Below are 20,205 nucleotides of genomic sequence, written 5' to 3' on the forward strand. Positions count from 1 at the left end.
GTTCAATTTCAGTCAGGGGCACATACCAGGTTGTGAGCTAGATCCTCAGTAGAGGGCAGGTGTGCAAGAGGCAGCCAATTAATGATTCTCTTTCATCATTGATGTTTCTATCTCTCTCTCCTCCCTTTCTCTCTGAATGCAATAAAAATATATTTTTAAATTTTTATTTTAGGCATAAAAATGGCAACACTGCTCTGGAACATATGAAGCAACACTTACACAGTGCCCTCTAGACAATATCTTACTTCATTTATGGTGTCTCTACAACAAACATCCTACCTTGCCCATCAGGAAACAAAGTGAATCTTGACCAATCCATACTTCCCTAAACTACAAATGTGCCAGTTAACACGATGTAAAATTGAAAGAATTTGCCCTTTTAGGTGGCCTCTAAGTTGTCCCTAAGTAAAAAGATTCATCTTAGTACCAATATAAAATTAAATTGAACTATAGTAGTAATAACATGCACTGTGACTAAGCTGTTTATGTTACTAGACAGTCTGTTATCCATATTACACTGTGTTGTTTTCAGACACAATCCCAATTCCAAATATTGTAAGACCTGGACAAAAATACTATTAGGAAAAGAAAAGAAAGCCAACTTTTAAACTATTCCTTCAATCCATTTCCTACCTATTCATCACCCCTAGGAATATGAACAAGCCTAGAGACCTAAGAATAGCCAGCTATCACTCACTTTTGGTGATGTTCAAAAACCTAGTCACTACATATGCACATAACTGGCCTGATGCCCACAACAGCCTGCCTGAGTAGATTAGTTCTATGAGGCCCAGTATACACATGAAGAAAGCTCAGAGGTTAAGTGACTTTCTCAATGTCACAGTGTAATTCTAGAAGACAGAAATTTAAATCTTCCTTTACGAATGAAAAAGAAATACTCTAAAACAGTGGTTCTCAACCTTTCTAATGCCATGACCCTTGAATACAGTTCCTCATGCTATGGTGACCCCCAACCATAAAATTATTTTTGTTGCTACTTCATACTGTAATTTTGCTACTGTTATGAACTGTAAATATCTATGTTTTCTGATAGTCTTAGGCGACCCTGTTAGTGGTTCTCAACCTGTGGGTTGCACCGCTGCTATACAGCCTAAAACCATTGGAAAACACAGATATTTACATTACAATTCATAACAGTAGCAAAATTACAGTTATGAAGTAGCAACGAAAATAATTATGGTTGGAGGTCACCACAATATGAGGAACTGTATTAAAGGGTCGCAGCATTAGCAAGGCTGAGAACTACTGCTCCAAAAGGTTAATTGCCTATGAAGAGTTAAAACCACACACATATCTCCTAACTCCTTGTCATTTTATTTCTTGACTAAATATGTAGATGATCACTCCTAAAAACCATTAGCCATAATTTAACTATGGTTTTATATATAAACCTGTTGGTTAAAAAAAAAATTGAACCAATACACCATAATTTTTAATAACAGAAAAAACTTGAATATTTTCATGTCCAAAATAACATAAAACTGAGTTAGAGACAAACATTTCTAAACTTTTAATCTTTGAGTTTTAGCATACTATAAGCCCTGTAACTACAGAAATTACCTAACCTAAATTATTGGTTTTCAGAAGAGAAAACAATCATCCTGACCATACTAAAATATACCAAATCAACTAGAACCACACTAAATGCTTTAAAAGAGCCCAATAACTTTCACGACTATAAATCCCTATATTACCCTGGCTGGTATGGCTCAGTTGGCTGAGTGTCATCCCATGTACCTAGAGGTCAGGGGTTTAATTCCCACACAGGGCAATGTTTGAGTTGCAGGCTCAGTCCCTGGTAGGGGGCATGCAGAAAGCAACTGATCCATGTTTCCCTCTCTCTTCCCCTCCCTTCCTCCCTATCCCTCCTCCCTCCTTCTCTCAAATATCTCTAAAATTCTAAAATCAATAAAAACAATAAAAATAAAAAAAGTCTATACCTTTTTCACCAATGTTATTTCATTGTTATTTCAGTTACTAAATGAACAAGTATTTAAATTGTATTGTTTAATATTTAACTGTGAATGATCATTCTGATCTTTATCCTGTCTCAAATATGCACAGCAATAATATAATTAAAAACATGAAAGATAAAAACTTTGGACTTACCGCCGTTGATTGTAACTCTAAAAAAAAATAAAAAATAAATATTTTCAGATAACTGCATTTATAGGTAAAGTTATGTGCATGATCTCTATGGCACACACATACTGATTAAGCAAACCAATTCTCCATCATTCTAAATTTTAAAAAAGTGGTTTAATTTTGCATCCTGGTTTAATTTTAATTCCTTAGTAATTGTGTACCAGTGATACCATTGCAACACAAATTCATCCACATCTCCTTTCAACAGAACAAACTCAGAATATCTTTGGAAGAATTCCTGTCAAGATGGCAATAAGATAAACACAATACTCACCTACTCCCACAACTACATCAAAATTACAACTACAGAACCACCATCATTCAGAGCTGCCTGAAATCTGGCTGAATGGAAATCCTACATCTGGGGAATTAAAGAAGCAGCTACATCAAGACTGGCAAGAGGAGTGGACATGGCAAAGGGGTTAGTCCCACAACTACATGTAGCAGATAAAAATTAAGAGGGATATCTCAGCTGCAGAGGTCCCCCTCCTAGGAGCAAAGGGTCCCAGCCCCACACCAGGACCCCCAGCCCAGAGTTCCTGTGCCAAGAAGAGAAGTTCTCATAACTTCTGGCTGAAAAAAACTGGAAGGAGTTGACACTTGAGGGAGATGAGGATGCTGGAGCCCCAGGCAGCTCCTCTTAAAGGGCCTGTGCACGATTCCCGGGACTCACTTGCTCTAAGCTCCAGGGCAGCAGCCTGAAAGGCCTCCCAGCACAGAGACTTTTGGGAAGAAAGTAAATTGCCTGCAAGAGGGGGGGGAGAGGGGAAGGAGCGTCTATCTCCCAGACTAAACTGTTGGCAGTTGGCAGAAGCTATTATTCCTTTGATGAGCACTTCCCTCACAGATCTGGCAAGCAGGGACCACATCTGAGACTCCATCAACCTGGTTCTCACTCTTTGCCCCCCACTGATAATTCTGAGGCCCACCTTTCTGGCCCACCCAAGCTGTTTTCATTGACTTTTCCAAATGAATGACCTGTCTTTGCTCATTTTTCAGATTTTCCTAAAACCTCTCAAAACAAGCAGCATCTTAAAACAGTGAGCCCCATACCCCTTGCTAAGGGATGCCAAGCCCAGAACTAGCCGTAATCAGCCTGACCTCACCTGAGCACCTCCAAACAAAGCACAAGTAGAAATATCTGGATATCACTTTGTAGCTCCTACCAGGTGACCCCAGACAGAACACAGGTGGCAATTAACCTTAGCCTGCACCTCCTGGAGGCCCCAGAGCCAGTATATGCACTGAATAGATTCAGACCACATTGCAGCATTACCACCTAACCATCTCCAGAAGCGAAACACCCAAGGGAGGGACTGTGCAGGCATCAGAGACCCACAGAATTAAGTCCTATGGGGTGGGCCCCTGCACAGCTGATCCTCCACCATGATCGAGGTCGCAGCCAGCCCTAGCAGCAGCATGGGGGTAAGTGCCTCCCACTGACATGTCAGCAGCAATCAGATTCAACTGCAAGAGGAAGGTGGTATAGTGCCCACATGGTGGGTGCACCTCGACTGCCCCATCTGGGTGATCAGGGAGGCTGTGCTCTACAGAAAACCTACTATGTCAGCCCACTTTACAAAGCTAGAGAGACGCAGCAGTTCTCTCTAATACATGGAAAGAAACACAGGGAGGTTGCCAAAATGAGACAAAGAAACATATCCTAAATGAAAGAAAAGATCAGAAAGCCAAAAAAGAACTAAACAAAATGGAGACAAGCAAGCTCACTAAATGCAGAATCCAAATACTCTTTATAAGGATGCTCAATGAATGTAGGGGAAGAGGAGATGACTTTAGTGAAAGCTTCAACAAACAGATAGGAAACATAAAAGTAGAGAAACAAAATATAAAAACAAACAACTGTAAGAAATAAAAAATACATTAACTGAAATGAAAAATGCATTACAGGAAATCAACAGTGGAATAGATTAAGCTAAGGAACATACTAGATTTGGAAGATAAAGCAAAAAGCAATCAGAACAGCAAAAGGAAAAAAGTATTTGAAAAAAAGGAAGATACTGTAAGGAGTCTCTGGGACAGCTTCAAGCATACCAATGTTCACATCATAGAGGTGCCAAATTGAGAAGAAACACTAAGAAATTGAAAACCTATTTAAAAAAATAATGACAGAAAATGTTGCTAAATTGGTGAAGGAAATAGACATTCAAGTCCAGGAAGCACAGAGTCCCAAACAATATGAACCCAAAGAAGCCCACACTAAAACACAAAATTAAAATGCATAATGTTAAAGACAAACAGAAAATCTTAAAAGCAGCAAGAGAAAAGCAGTTAGTTAACTACAAGGGAGCTCCCATAACTGTTAGCTAATTTCTCAACAGAAGCATTGCAGGCCAGAAGGAATTGGAAACAAACATTCAAAATGATGAAAAACAGGGACCTAGAACCAAGATTACTCTACCCACAAAGCTATCATTTAGAATCTATGGATAGATAAAGAGCTTCCCAGACAAGAAAAAGCTAAAGGAGTTCAACACCACTAAACCAGTATTACAAGAAATGTTAAAGAATCTTCTTTAAGAAGAAAAAGACAGAACACAAGATTGCGGAGCAGATAAACACACCTAAACTGCGGTACACAACAATTTCAAAACTACAACTAAAAGAAAAACATCTATCACACAGAGCCATAGGAGGGCTGGATGAGTGGAAGTTCTACAACCAGACGGAGAGGGGAACATTCAGAGCACAAATGCTGAAAAACTGAGGTACAGGGGCGCGCGAGACGGGCTGGTGGTGGGCACTGCTTTCTTCAACCCAAAGGGGAGACACCCAAGACCCAAACTCCTACGGGGACTGTCTGCCATCGGGTTTGAAAGTGAGGGTCGCTGGCTTGCAGAGTTGCACGGAGGAATAATTGTTTGCTGCGCTAGGGCGCAAGACGCAGGGACAAAGTCAGAGGCGCAGGATGGCTCACTGCCAGCCATTGCTGTTTGCCATGCCCTAGCCTAGTGTTGCCCTAAGACTCTACCCCGCACAATCTACAAACACACTCAAGCTCCAAGCAGCGGCTTTTGCATATGAATGGCCTTCGCTATCACTGCTAACTTGCAAACCGGTTCAGACTGCTCCATAATCTACAAATCCCAAGCAGGGAGAAGACTAGTTCTTGCTGTAGCTCCTGCAGGGTGACCTCAGACAGTAGATGACCTGCACCCAATTGGAGATCCAGAAGCCAGTGTACCTAGTGGTCAGTGTGAGACACAGATTTCAACTCCTCACATCCACAACTGACACATTCAAGAGGCAGACTCAGTGAGCACCAAACCCCCAGGGAAACAAGTCCTGCACCATAAGCGTGTCTCCAGCGCAGCAGTACTTCCATTATAAACACAGTGGGTCCCCACACCCAATTGGCCTGGAGGACAATTCCTCCCAGAGTACCAATAGCAATCAAGGCTTAACTACACCAAGACTTTGCACTCAGCTCACAAAGGGGTGTACCAAGACCATCCACCTCGGGTGATTGGGGAGGCTGAGCTACTGGCCCCTGTGGGTCACCTACCACACAAAGCCGCTCCATCAATACAGGGAAGAAGCCAAAATGCGAAGACACAGAGGCATGTCGCAAAAGGGGGCAATGGAGAAAAGCAAATTACAGGACAACATGGAGTTCAGGACCACATTTATAAGGTTACTCAAGAATCTTCTAAACACTGCTGAGAAACTTGTTGAGAACTTCAAGGATCTTATTAATGAGAATGCCAAAAAAAAAAAAAAAAAAAAGGAAAAGGACCAGTCAGAAATTAAGAATACACTGTCTGAAATAAAGAATTTATAGAAACTCAACTGTAGATCAACGTACTCCAAGAATCAAACCAGAGATCTGAAATACGAGGAAACAAAAAATACCCAACCTGAAAAACAAAAAGAAAAAAAGGATTCAAAAATATAAAGATAATGTAAGGAGCCTTTAAGTGTACCAACATCAGAATTTTTGGGGCGCCAGAAGAAGAGAGCGCGCAAAATATTGAAAACCTATTAGAAGAAATAATGACAGAAAACTTTCCCTACCTGGTGAGAGAAATAGATTTACAAGTTCAGGAAATGCACAGAACCCCAAACAAGAGAAATCCAAAGAGTACCACATCAATACACATCATAATTAAAATGCCAACGGCAAAAGACAAAGAGAGAATCTTGAAAGCAGCAAGAGAAAAACAGTTAGTTACCTACAAGGGAGTATCCATACGAATGTCAGCTGATTTCTCAACAGAAACTATGCAGGCCAGAAGAGAGTGGCAAGAAATATTCAAAGTGATGAATAGCAAGAACCTACAACCAAGATTGCTCTACCCAGCAAAGCTATCCTTCAGAATTGAAGTTCAGTCAAAGAGTTTCACAGACAAGAAAAAGCTAAAGGAGTTCATCACCACCAAACCAAGATTACATGAAATGCTGAATGATATTCTTTAAGAAGAGGAAGAAGAAGGAAAAGGTAAAGATAAAAACTATGAACAACAAGAAGACACCAAATACATGCCTACCAACAAGTGAATCTAAAAATCAAGTGAATAAAAAGTCTAAAGAACAGAATGGACTGGTGTATATAATGGAATCAGGGACATAGGAAGGGAGTGGACTGACGATTCTCAGGGGGAATGGGATCTGAGGGGTGTGGGAAGAGATTGGACAAAAGCCTTACACCTACGGATGAAGACAGTAGTGGGAGGTAAGGGCATGAGGTGGGATGGGGTGGGAAATCGAGTGGAGGGGAGATAGAGGGGAAAAAAAAAAGAGGAACACCTGTAATAATCTGAACAATAAAGATTTATTTTTAAAAAAAAAAGAGTTGCAGCCAAAACTGGCTCAGTGGATAAAGCGTTGGCCTGCGGACTGAAAGGTCCCGGGTTCAATTCTGGTTAAGGGCATGTACCTAGGTTGCGGACACATCCCCAGTGGGGGTTGTGCAGGAGGCAGCTGATCGATGTTTCTCTCTCATTGATGTTTTTAACTGTCTGTTATCTCTCTCCCATCCTATCTGTAAAAAAATCAATAAAATATATGTTTTAAAAAAGTTGCAGCAATCTTAAAAGAAAAGAAAGGAAAAAAAGATCAAAATGGCAATTAATTAACAATCATCTATCAACCATTAAATCTAAAAAACAAAATAAATAAGCAGAACAGAAACAGATTCATAAACATAGAGAACATTTTGATGGTTGCCAGATTAGAGGGTTAGGTGGCATTGGGCAGGTGAGTGAAAAGGGTGAATATATTACAGAGTACAAATTAGTTGTTGCAGAATAGTTATAGGGATATAAAGTATAGACTAAAGAATGTAATCAATAATACTCTAATAACTATGCATGGTGTCAGATGGATGCAAGATTTATTGGGATAATCACCCAATAAGTTATATAATGTCTGATCACCGAGGTGTACAACTGAAACTAATATAACATTGTACGTCTACTATAATTGAAAAAAAAATTTAATGATAAAAAAGTATCTTTAGCAAAAACCAGCTTCTCAGATGCTCCTTGGGAGAGTAGGAGTCAAATGACCTGGGCATTGTCAGGGACTTACTGAAGGGAATGAGGAGAGAACCTGTTCACAGAAACAGGGCCCAAACTGTGTGGTTGCATGACACCCCTCCAGGAGGATGCAACCCATCAACAAAAAGAGAAGGGTCTAGCACTTTACAGGTTATTCCTATTTTTTAAAGTCAGTCACTGAAACTTGAACCTTGAAAACATTATGCTAAGTGTAAAGGAGCCAGTCACAAAAGACCATATACTGCATGGTTCCATTTATATGAAACTAGAGGCCTGGCACACAAAATTCCTGCATGGGTAGGGTCCCTAGGCTTGGGTGGCGAACAGGGCCAATCGGGGCCTTCTGGCTGCCGGCCAGAGCCTTCCTTCATTCCACACTGCCCTCTGGTGGTCTGCGCATGTCATAGTGAGTAGTCAAACTCCCAGTTGAACTCCCGAGGGGACACTTTGCATATTAGCCTTTTATGTACATAGATTTATACAGACACACACACACACATATATTTATATATTTATATATTTATATATTTATATATTTATATATATATATATTTATATATATATATATATATATCTCCACAATTGGCAAAGCCATAGAGACAGAAAGTAGATTAGTGCTTTCTTAAGGCTGGGGAGCAATAGGGTTAGGAGACAGTGGAGAAGAAAGAGTGCTAAAGATTTATGGGATTTCTTTAGAGTAGTTTCTTTAGGTCTTAGGCTATATAGCAGCAGTTCTCAACCTGTGGGTCACGACCCACAGGTTGAGAATCTCTAGCAGGGTAGCCAAAGACCATTGGAAAACACAAATATTTACATTATGATTCATAACAGTAGCAAAATTACAGTTATGAACTAGCAACGAAATAATTTTATGGTTTGGGTCACCACAACACGAGACTGCTTTAGAGGGTGTTGAAATGTTCTAAAATTGATTATGGTGATGGTTGCACAATTTTTTTTTGATGGTTGCACAATTCCGTGAACATATTAAAAACCATTTAATTTTAAATGGGTAAGTTTTATAGAACATGAATTCTATTTCAATAAAGCTGTAATAAATTTTTTTTCAAAAGAATTCCTTTGGAAGTTCCTATCTAAGGGAATGTGCATTATTTACAAGTTATAAAGTAAAAGACAAATTTGATTAAATAAAATATGTTAACCATTACTTCTTTTTAAATTCAAAGATCATGAGAAACCTACATACTTACCATTCTGAGCTTCTTGACACCTTTTAATCCAGACAATAAAATCAGCATCCGCACCTAGAAAGAGCAGACTGACTATAAAATCAGTCATCTGCAAATCTAACATATAATTCAAGAAATACTTATTGACTACCTACTATGTTCCAAACAGTGCTCTAGGCACTGGGGATTCAGCAGTGAATTAAACAGACAAAAATACCTATCCTAACAGAGCTTGCAGCAATCCTAATGTTAAAGCTATAAATATACCAACAGGCTTAACATTGAACTGTTCATCCTAAAGAATTCTAAATTTTTTAAATTTAATTTTTACCAGTCAACTTTACCATTTTCCAGATATAACCTACATTTTCCCTCACCCCTCTCCTCTTAAAGGAGCTTCTTCCTCTCTCACAAAGCAAAATCAGACCCAAAGGAGATTCCCAAAGTGTTAGGATGGGAAGGAGGCTTAATAACCAGGAGCTGGAACCTTGTCTAGAAGCCTCTCTCACCTCCAGTTTGCTCTCCAATGAAGCTATCTACCTATTCTGTATTCTATTTTCTCAGTGGCTCCTTACCATGCCTATCCTACGAACACCAAGAAGCATCTTTATACTTTGTGAAGTTTTTTCATTCCAAGTTCCAAGGCAGCCAAGAACTATCTATAGTTAGTGAACTGTGTGTTTACAGATAGCAATGTTATCATGTATATAAATTATTCACTTCTGAAGGTTCAGAACAACGACAATCTCTAAAATCAAAGAATCTAATAAAATATGTTAGGAAAAATTATTAAAAAAACTTCTTTTTTTAAAAAATACTTAACTATTTATTTTTAAATATATTTTTAATGATTTTTTATAGAGAGTTAGAAACAGCGATGAGAAAGAAACATTAATCAGCTGCCTCCTGCACACCTCCTATTGGGGATGTACCCACAACCAAGGTACATGCCCTTGACCGGAATCAAACCTGAGACTCTTCAGTCCGCAGTCCAATGCTCTATCCACTGAGCCAAACTAGTTGGGGCTTAAAAGTACTCTTAAATAGCCGGGACCGGTTTGGCTCAATGGATAGAGCGTCGGCTTGGGGACTGAAGGGTCCCGGGTTCGATTCCGGTCAAAGGCATGTACCTTGGTTGCGGGCATATCCCCAGTAGGGGGTGTGCAAGAGGCAGCTGATCGATGACTCTCTCTCATCGATGTTTCTATCTCTCTCCCTTCCTCTCTGTACAAAATCAATAAAATATATTTAAAAAAAAAAAAAAAAAGTACTCTTAAATAAAAGTTCACTAATTCAAACTAATTGCAGGCAAGATAATTCTGAAGAATAAGAATTAAAATTTCTTAGAATAAAGCTTTCTAATAATTTCTAATTCTATAATTTAATTTCTAAGTGGAATGTAACTATACAGGTCTTAATACAGACCCACACATTCATTCTAGTCAGGAATAATTACATCAAAATACTAGATTTAAATAACCTTTTATTCAAAGTAATCACAATAAATAAGGCAAACTTCCTACCATATAAATGGGTGGGGGGTTAATATTGTGAGTCATAGCCCTAGCTGGTTTGGCTCAGTAAATAGTGTCAGCCTGCAGATTGAGGGGTCCCGAGTTCAATTCCGGTCAAGGACACATGCCTGGATTGATGGCTCCAACCCCCATAGGGGACATTCAAAAGGCAGCCAATCAATGACTCTCTCTCATCATTGATGTTTCTCTCTCTCTCTCTCCCTCTCCCTTCCTCTCTGAAATCAATAAAGATATATTTATTAAAAAATATTGTGAGTCACCGAAACTGGTTTGGCTCAGGGATAGAGCGTTGGCCTGCAGATTGTAAGGTCCCAGGTTCGATTCCTGTCAAGGGCATGTACATTGGTTGCGGGCACATCCCCGATAGGGGGTGTGCAAGAGGCAGCTGGTCGAGTTTCTCTCTCATCGACGTTTCTAGCTCTCTATCTCTCCCCTTTCCTCTCTGTAAAGAATCAATAAAATATATTTTAAAATAAAATTAAGAAAGTTAAAAAAAATTAAAAATTAAAAAATTAAAAAAGAAACAGGGCTTAGAAATCTAGAAGATGAAATGACTCATATCTTTTTAGCAGTTGTTCTCAACCCCCTCTAATGCCGCAATCCTTTAATATAGTTCTTCATGTTGTGGTGACCCCCAACCATAAAATTATTTTCATTGCTACTTCAAAACTGTAATTTTGCTGTTATGAATCATAATGTAAATATCTGTGTTTTCTGATGGTCTTAGGGTCTATAGCAGCGGTTCTCAACCTGTGGGTCACAATTCATAACAGTAGCAAAATTACAGTTATGAAGTAGCAACAAAAATAATTTTATGACTGGGGGTCACCACAACATGAGGAACTGTATTAAAGGGTCGCGGCATTAAAAATGTTGAGAACCACTGCTTTAGGGTTTTCAAACACGCATCAAGGCACTAGATAACTGAACTCTAGAATTCGCTGAGTGATTTGCTAATTGAATAGCCAGCCATATTATTCACGTACCACACCTGGGAATAACTCCTATTGCCTAGATCTCTTCCTTCCTAATTTGTAGGTTCCATTTGCAAAATCTGGCCTAATGCCGTTTCTCGAGTAGATACACAACACAAATACAAATATTCAAAGCAGTACAGAGTAAATTTTTAAAAATATAATCATACAATACTTTAGAGCTGGGTTTCTCAAGCTCAGCACTACTAATATTTGGGACAAGATACTTCTCTGTTGTGGGGGACTGTCCTGTGCATCCCTACTTACCAGATGTAAATAGCACATTCCCCCCAAACACACACATTTGTCATGATAAACAGAAATCTCTCCAGACATTGCCAAATGTTCCCCAGGGAGCAAAATTGAAATCAGGAAGTTAGGAGCCATTGCGTTAGAGAATTGTGATAACACTCTATTGTAAGATGAAGATAAAATAACAGTACATTATTACGATTATGTAGTCTACAATTATCTATGAGATTACTTATAACCACTGTCTTTTAGTATTTTGCATATTTTTTGTTCTTGGCTCTAATTACTTCTACTAGAGGCCCAGTGCATGAAATTCATGCACAGGGGTTTGTGTTCCTCAGCCCAGCCTGCACCCTCTCCAATCTGTTTCACAAAAAGTGAAAACAGCATTCACTGTTTGTTTTGCACGAGCCATTATAGAGGTAGTGTGCACCCCAAACAGCGAGAGTGCCCTGACCAATCACCTTCCCCAGGAAATACAATCAGCATCTCAGCATCAACTCTCCATACTTTTAAACTCTGTCTGTACACACCTGTGCTTTAGCTCTATTTATTCTGTGTATCTATTAGGTATTAGAAAACTGTATGAGAGCTTGTAAGGGTGTTTGTGCACTTAGCATAAAATCAAACATAATTAAGGATTTTGATTATGACGAACAAAATAAAAACATTCTATGTACACTGAACCTGCCTGTGTCCACCACAGAGAGAAACTTGAAAGGTGCCAAAGTGATTATTGGTTCTGCTAATAACAAAGTAGCTGACACCCAGTAATAGATGAAATGAAGTCTATTGCCTGAGTGATGGGTGTACAAAGTGTGGTATCCTATTATCATATACTTCATGAGAAATCAGTTGAATCTTTTTGATAAGTGAAACTACTAAGCACAAATATTATTTCTACTTTCTACAGGCTGTGTATTTATCATATCATTGCTGCTTTTACTATCTACTACTGTTATTTTATGTTGTAGGTGTTATTTGGTATGATTTGGTAGGTTATTTTTTGGGGTTGAGAATATTCAAAAATGTTTACATATATATCAATGACCAGAGGCCCAATGCATGAAATTTGTGCACTGGTAGGGTCCGTAGCGGCTGCCGGCTACCAGCTGGGGCCTCACTCCCTTCCCCCGGCTGGGGCCACCCCATGGTCAAACTCCTGGAGGATCCCCCTGCTTGAGGGAATAATTTGCTTTTATTATATAGGATAATTACTTCCTTCACTTTATATCATTTTGGCTTATAAAAAGTTTCATAGATATGGTTCTACTTTCAAATGGCAGGGAAAAGCTGCATTTCTCTAAAAAAGATGACCTTAGCCAAAACCAGTTTGGCTCAGTGGATAGAGCATAGGCCTGCGGACTAAAAGGTCCCAGGTTTGATTCCAGTCAAGGGCATGTACCTTGGTTGCAGGCACAATCCCCGGTAGGGAGTGTGCAAGAGTCAGCTGATCGATGTTTCTCTCTCATCAATGTTTCTAACTCTCTATCCCTCTCTCTTCCTCTCTGTAAAAAACAAACAAACAATAAAATAAAAAAATTTTAAAAAGATGACCTTAGCCCTGGTCAGTGTGGCTCAATTGGTTGGGCATTGTCCTGTGTACCTAAAGATTACTGGTTCGATTCCCAGTAAGGACATATGCCCAGATTTTGGGTTCAAGCACCTGTAGGGATGTGCAGGAGGCAGGCTATCGTATGTTTCGCTCTCACATCTTGTTTGTTTCTTCTCTTCCTTCCTCTCACTAAATTTTTAAAATTTTTTTAAAAGACATGAAATACAACACTCTCAAAGCTCCATGTTTCTTCCGTGCCCTATATAATTTACTTAAACTAACACTTCACTTCTCAATCTTTGTTGTAAGATTTCCTGTATCAGTTATCTGAATAACACTTAAATAGACTTCTGAACATCAGAAAGAATTAAACTTTCACTTATCCATTAGGAAAAAATAGCTTCTAAAGGTAAAGTTTATCAGGGATTTAAATACTAAAGAAAGGCCACTTTAATCAATATTTAAGTAAACCCAAATTCTGCAATCAACACAAAATCCCACTAAAAGGAAAAACAATGGAATTGGGTTTCTATAATTGAGATTACACTAACAAAATTCAGCTACAGTATTTAAGAAACAAGAGAAATAAATGAATTAACATATAATTCCAATACTTACTATCTAATTTCTGTCCTTCTGTAAATGTTTCCAGAGCAGCAGCATAGTTTTTTTTATGGTATTCACATATCCTGTATGAACATATTAAAAACAAATGCCACACACACAAGATAAAAAATAACATTCTTTCTTAAATATATCCTACTATTGTTTTCTAAAGTAATCTATGTAACTTCTAATTCCACTAACATCCAATTTTAGAATCCATATCAGAAGGGATTTCATTATTTTAATTGTATACACTTGCTTATTCCAAAACATACTTATACAAAGAAATTAAAGAAGTTTCTTAATTAAAGAAAAGTCCCATCAACAGAAGCAAGCTGGGATACAAAAATAAGAAACAGATACTAAGTTTTCATAGCACTAAATGTAGCCTCGTGTCCAGCTTGTTTGAGGAATAAATGTTCTCTAGTCAAAGGCAGTAAATTCCAAATAATGAACAGTTTAATCTATACTGTGCAGTTACTTAAATCATCACTGTTTTAAAATATACTAAGTATACATCTCCTATTACATATTGTTAATACAAAGTAAAAAAATAAATTATATTTAAAACTGAATCCTATCTCAGCTATACAATGTATAAATACAGAATTTACTATTTATATAAAGCTTACTACTAATTCATTCAACAATTTAAACACATATCTATTGTCCAGATCCAACAAGAAGAATAGTTGTTGCATACCCTTTTCTCATCATAGCAGTGGGATTATTAGGATTAAATTCAAGAGATTTCTTTGCATCAGCAACAGCATCTATATACATTAGAAAAAAATGTTTTTTTAGTCAGCTTTTTACAGATCCTAACAAATATTACACATAAAATTTGAATCAGGTTTAGGTTTTTAAGTTGGTCAAATGAACAAGTGGTTTTAAATTAGGAAAAGCTAATTCAAGATATAATCCAATAAATATTACCCTCATATCTTCCTATTAGTCTAGTATTTAACTTCCTTTTTAAAGCTCTCAGTCAGTGAATAAAGCTGTGTTTTACAAAGCTCACCTAATTTTCTCATTAACATCATTCATGCAATTTGAGTTAATGTATTTAATTTTTCCCTACCCAGATTTTCTATCTAGACTAATTAAAGTTAAACAAGTAATAAATACATTTCTTATAAAAATGCAAATAAGAACATTTCATTTAAATACTCTATAAAACAGTAAATATGATGCTAATCTGTTAGCACACTCAATAACCACAAATGAAATCTGTATAAATTCTCTACCTAGCCGGGACCCGTTTGGCTCAGGGAATAGAGCGTCGGCCTGCAGACTGAAAGGTCCGGGGTTCGATTCTGGTCAAGGGCATGTACCTTGGTTGCGGGCACGTCCCCAGTAGGGGGTGTGCAAGAGGCAGCTGATTGATTATTCTCTCTCATCGATATTTCTAACTATCCCTCTCTCTTCCTCTCTGTGAAAAAATCAATAAAATAAAAAATAAAATATTAAAAAAAAAAAATTCTCTACCCACTGAAGGAGGGATATCCATAAAACTTAAATGAGTATTTCATAACATAATGTTTGTCACATTTCAGCTACTTCATCTTGTATGAAAGACCAATTTAAAAACTCTCAAAGATAACCTCTATTTTACGTTACTCATTGTATCATGGGCAAATTTTATAAGTAACACTTAAAGAAGAAACAATATACTTTGTAAGAAAAGTTACCAGAGTAATTCCCAAGAAGGATGTGACAATAAGCTCTTTGACAATAATACTGTGCATCATCTGGTTTCTGTTCCAAAGCCTTAGTCAGCTCCTACAAGCACAAACATATTGAGTGTAAGTAATCTGTTTTTAAAAAGTCACTGAATTCTAATTAAATATGATTTTTTAATCAAATAAACTATTGGAGCAAAGATAACAGAAACAAGCCAGGAGCTTTACTTTGCAAGAGGATCAATACCTACCCCTCTCCTGCCTTCTCCCCAGTAAGCTCACAGTTCTTGGCTTACAGTAGAAAGTCAATAAATGGTAATTATCACCTCATTTATTCTGAAGAGTTTGGCTGATATACACTGACCATCATAGATTTTTCTCCTTCTAATGTGGAGAAGACTCAAAATCATACAGAATTTGAATTGCTTAGAAAATATGAAGCTGTCCAATAAAATAAAATAAAAAAGAGCCCTGGCCATGTGACTCATTTGGTTGGAGCAAAGTCAATGTATGGCTATTGAAATTATGGGGGTGCCAAAAGGAGAAGAGAGAGAGCAAGAAATTAAAAACCTATTTGAAAGAATAATGACAGAAAACTTCCCCTACCTGGTGAAAGAAATAGACTTACAAGTCCAGGAAGTGCACAAAACACCAAACAAAAGGAATCCAAAGAGGACCACACCAAGACACATCATAATTAAAATGCCATAGATAAGAGAGAGTCTTAACAGCAGCAAAAGAAAAGCAGTTAATTACCTACCAGGGAGCGCCCATACGACTGTCAGCAAATTTCTCAACAGAAACTATGGAGGCCAGACAGGAGTGGCAAGAAATATTCAAAGTGATGTACAGCTAGAACTTACAACCAAGATTACTCTACCCAGCAAAGCTATCATTTAGAATTGAAGGTCAGATAAAAAGCTTCACAGATAAGAAAAAGCTAAAAGAATTCATCATCACCAAACCAGTATTACATGAAATGTTGAAGGGAGGGGGAGAGGGAAAAGAAGAAAGAAGGGCTGAGGGGGGGAGGAGGAGAAGAAGAAAAAGATAAAAATATGAACAATAAAATGGCAATAAATACATATCTATCAACAATTGAATCTATAAATCAAAAGGAACAAGGAATCTAATGAACAGTATAAACTGGTGAATAAAATAGAATCAGAGACATGGAAACATGGGCCAGACTGACGAATATCAGAGGGAGGGGGAGGGGAGTAGAGGAGGAAGAAGAGATTAACCAAAGATCTTACATGCGTATATGCATTACCTATGGACACAGAAAATAGGTTGGTGAAGTCCTGGGACAGGGCAGGAACTGTATGGAGGGGGGCAATGGGGGACAAAAGGGGACCACCTTTAATACTCTCAACAATGAGAGTATTTTTTTAATGAAAAAATAAATTAAAATAAAGAGATGACTACTAAAAAATGCAATGTCACCCAATAAATTGAATTAAAAAAATAAAATGCTACCCACAGGTAAACAGTTGTTAAAAGCAAAAGTAGTCTTGCTCAAACTGACTGAAAGTTTGAAGTCCTTTAGCTCTGGGTATCCCAATTTGACTCCATTCTCTCTTTTCTTCCAGCCACAGCTAATCCCCATTTGTGGATGATAAACAATATCAACCCTTCTCCCTACCTAAGCTGTGATGGAGAAAAACCACATAACCATGCAGAACTGGTACCAATGCATGCTTATGCTAACCAGCTATGCTCTCAAGTTATCTCTGGGTCAGCTACTTCAAAGTTAGGTATCAAACCTTTCATTATATCATACACCCTCAATCCTACCATCTCCTCCAAAAGATGACCCTAATATATTAAACCCAGAGATTTATCACTTCTGAACCATATAACCTTGAGCAAATTAAATCTCTTTAGCTTCCTTGTTAGAAAATGCAAATATTCACCTCACAGTTGTTGCAAGTATTTTAAGAGTAATTTAACACATTTGAGTATTTACCACTTCCCAGGCACTACACTAAGAACACAACAGTAATAAACAAGATACACAAAATTCCTGCCCCCTCCCCCTTTTTTTTCTGAAAGAGAAAAACAATGATTTGTTGTTCCACTTATTTATGCATTCATTGGTTGATTCATGAATGTGCCCTGAATAGGGATAAAACCCAAAACCTTGGCACATCAAGACAATACTCTAACTGAGCTACTTGGCCAGGGAAAATTAATTAGGGCACAAATTAAATATAGGATGATCAGAGAAGACAATAAATCTAAGGTGATGAGCATTTCAAGTAAAACATGTGATAGGACAAGAGAGAATGAGTATATTTCAGGCAAAAGGAACTGCCAAGTCCAAACGCTGCTCAACACAATTAAGCAGAACAAATTCAAGTAACGGAAAGAAAGCTGGTGTGGTCAGCCGAAACAGATTTGGCTCAGTGGTAGAGCGTTGGTCTGAGGACTGAAAGGTCCCAGGTTCGATTCCGGTTAAGGGCACGTAGATTGGTTGCTGGCATATCCTTGGTAGGGGGTGTGCAAGAGGCAACTGGTCGATGTTTCTCTCTCATCAACGTTTCTAGCTCTCTATCTCACTCCCTTCCTCTCTGTAAAAAATCAATAAAATATATTTAATAGAAAGCTGGTGTGGTCAGAACAACAGAACAGGGGCCCCAACATATATCTTACATTACCTATCTTCATAAAAAAATCTTTCAAAAGTCCTATTTTGTTCCAATTTGTAGAGACAGGAATGGGGATTCAGAGTGATAACAGGAACTTTCCTGAGGTTACAAAGTTATCATGAAACCAGGATTTCGAACCAAGCAGTCTCATTCCATGCCAATTGTTATAATAAATTGTGCTACATTTATACAATGGAATACTACACAGCAATGAAAAAGAACTAGGATTCACATAATATGAATGAATCCCACACATGTTTAAAGCAAGACAGAGTGCTTATAATCAACTGAGTACCTAGTCTACAATCCTGTTTGTATTAAGCGCAAGAACAAGCAAAACTAATTGATGGTGATGGAGGTCACAATAAGGTTTGTCTCGTGGCAGAGAATTATTGGCTGGGAAGAAGAATGAGAATTTTGAGGATGAAAGTGTTCTATTATATACGTAGAAGTGAGTGACATACACATATGTATGTAAAACAACTAAATTAGCTGCAAACTTTAAATTTGTGTTATCTATATATGTCATACTTCAAAAAAAAGTAAAATAAGCCCTAGCCCGTTTGGCCCAGTAATTAGAACTCCCACCTTCGGACTGAAGAGTCTCCCATTCTACTCTGGTCAAGGATGGTACCTCGGTTTCATGCTCCATCCGCAGCCCCAATTGGGGTGCATGCAGGAGGCAACTAGTTGATGTGTGTCCCTCACATTGATGTTTTCTCTCTCTGTTTCTCCCCCTCTCTAAAAAAAAAAAAATCAATGGGATAAATATCCTCAGGTGAGGATTAAAAAAGGTAAAACAAGTGAGATAAAGACACCAATATCCTTTACAAACACCTTTCCAAAGGAGGCTCTGAGCCTAAGAGGACCATAACAAATTCTGAAAGTAACTATCTAGCTGACATAAGGAATTGTGGAGAAAAGTTCTCAGTAGCTCCTGAAACATATTCTACTACTGATCCCAGAGGCCTCACTAGAAAATATTATAGTACAACTGATTAACCAACCACTTTATTTGAAGGCCTTCATATTCAGAAAATACATATTCTGCTCTGAGAGGCACTAGGACCTAGCTCGGGTTTCCTTTCCTCCTCATCATACTTTTTTCTCCCCTCTCTAATGGAATGGGTCTTTTTGCTGCTCCTGGCATTGCCTGGAATGCTTTCTCCAAAGCGCCCCAGCTCATTCCCACATGTCTCTGCTCAAACCTCACCTCCTCAGAAAGGCTCTACCACCATGTGGCAAATTATTTTTAGAAGTTATAGGTAGGAAAAAGATTCGCCTCGCCTCACCTCGCCTCGCTGAAACCGGTATGGCTCAGTGGATAGAGCGTTGGCCTGCGGACCAAAAGGTCCCGGGTCCGATTCCAGTCAAGGGCATGTACCTTGGTTGTGGGCACATCCCCAGTGGGGGGTGTGCAAGAGGCAGCTGATCGATGATTCTCTCACATCGATGTTTCTGACTCTCTATCCCTCTCTCTTCCTCTCTATAAAAAAATCAATAAAATATATTTAGAAAAGAAAAAAAAAGATTCTCTCGCCTCAAACTGCTAACCTTAGGTATGTTATAGGATAACAAGATAACAGTGTGTCCTAGTATTCAAAGCAAAAAACCCCTGGCTCAATTTTGTGACCCACTGCCTCTGTGCATCTTTAGCTTGGGCTCTCTTCATTACTTTGTATTATTTAACTCTTGCCCTTTTACTTTCTTTTATAGCTTTATAGCCTTTCACTTCATACAAACACAAAGTGCTTTTTCAAGTCAGTTAAGTATATAAATACGGCTTTAATTAACAGCAATCAGCGCCTCGCACACATAAACTCCAAAAAAATATTTTGATGAAGAAACAAATGAGTCGATAATGAACAGTGGCAGGGCATATACAACCTTGCACATCTCCTGGTACATAATAACGGCAAGAATGACTATCAAACGAAAAAACGAATTAAACATCATCAAGCTTAGATTTCACTTCTTCGTCTAGTCAAACGTCATTAAAAAAAAAAAAAAAAAAAAAAAAAAAAAAAAAAACACCTTCTAGGTCAACTATAGATGTCAACACAGAAATAGACAACGTT

The 20,205-nt window shown here is 38.1% G+C and overlaps 1 protein-coding gene across 1 annotated transcript in view; it reads right to left on the reverse strand.

Annotated features, from left to right (window-relative positions):
- Positions 1 to 20,205, reverse strand: part of SUGT1 (SGT1 homolog, MIS12 kinetochore complex assembly cochaperone) — a 59,058-nt gene that overhangs the window by 38,306 nt on the left and 547 nt on the right. The window contains exons 3-7 of the mRNA XM_084876570.1: positions 15,486 to 15,576; positions 14,498 to 14,567; positions 13,807 to 13,877; positions 8,894 to 8,947; positions 2,131 to 2,147 (exon numbers count right to left, since the gene is read on the reverse strand). Of these exons, the coding sequence (XP_084732696.1) occupies positions 2,131 to 2,147; positions 8,894 to 8,947; positions 13,807 to 13,877; positions 14,498 to 14,567; positions 15,486 to 15,576 (303 nt within the window). The remainder of the gene's footprint in view (positions 1 to 2,130; positions 2,148 to 8,893; positions 8,948 to 13,806; positions 13,878 to 14,497; positions 14,568 to 15,485; positions 15,577 to 20,205) is intronic.

Source organism: Pipistrellus hanaki (genome assembly GCF_964339955.1).
Source record: "Pipistrellus hanaki genome assembly, chromosome: 3".
Classification (NCBI taxonomy): Eukaryota; Metazoa; Chordata; class Mammalia; order Chiroptera; family Vespertilionidae; genus Pipistrellus; species Pipistrellus hanaki.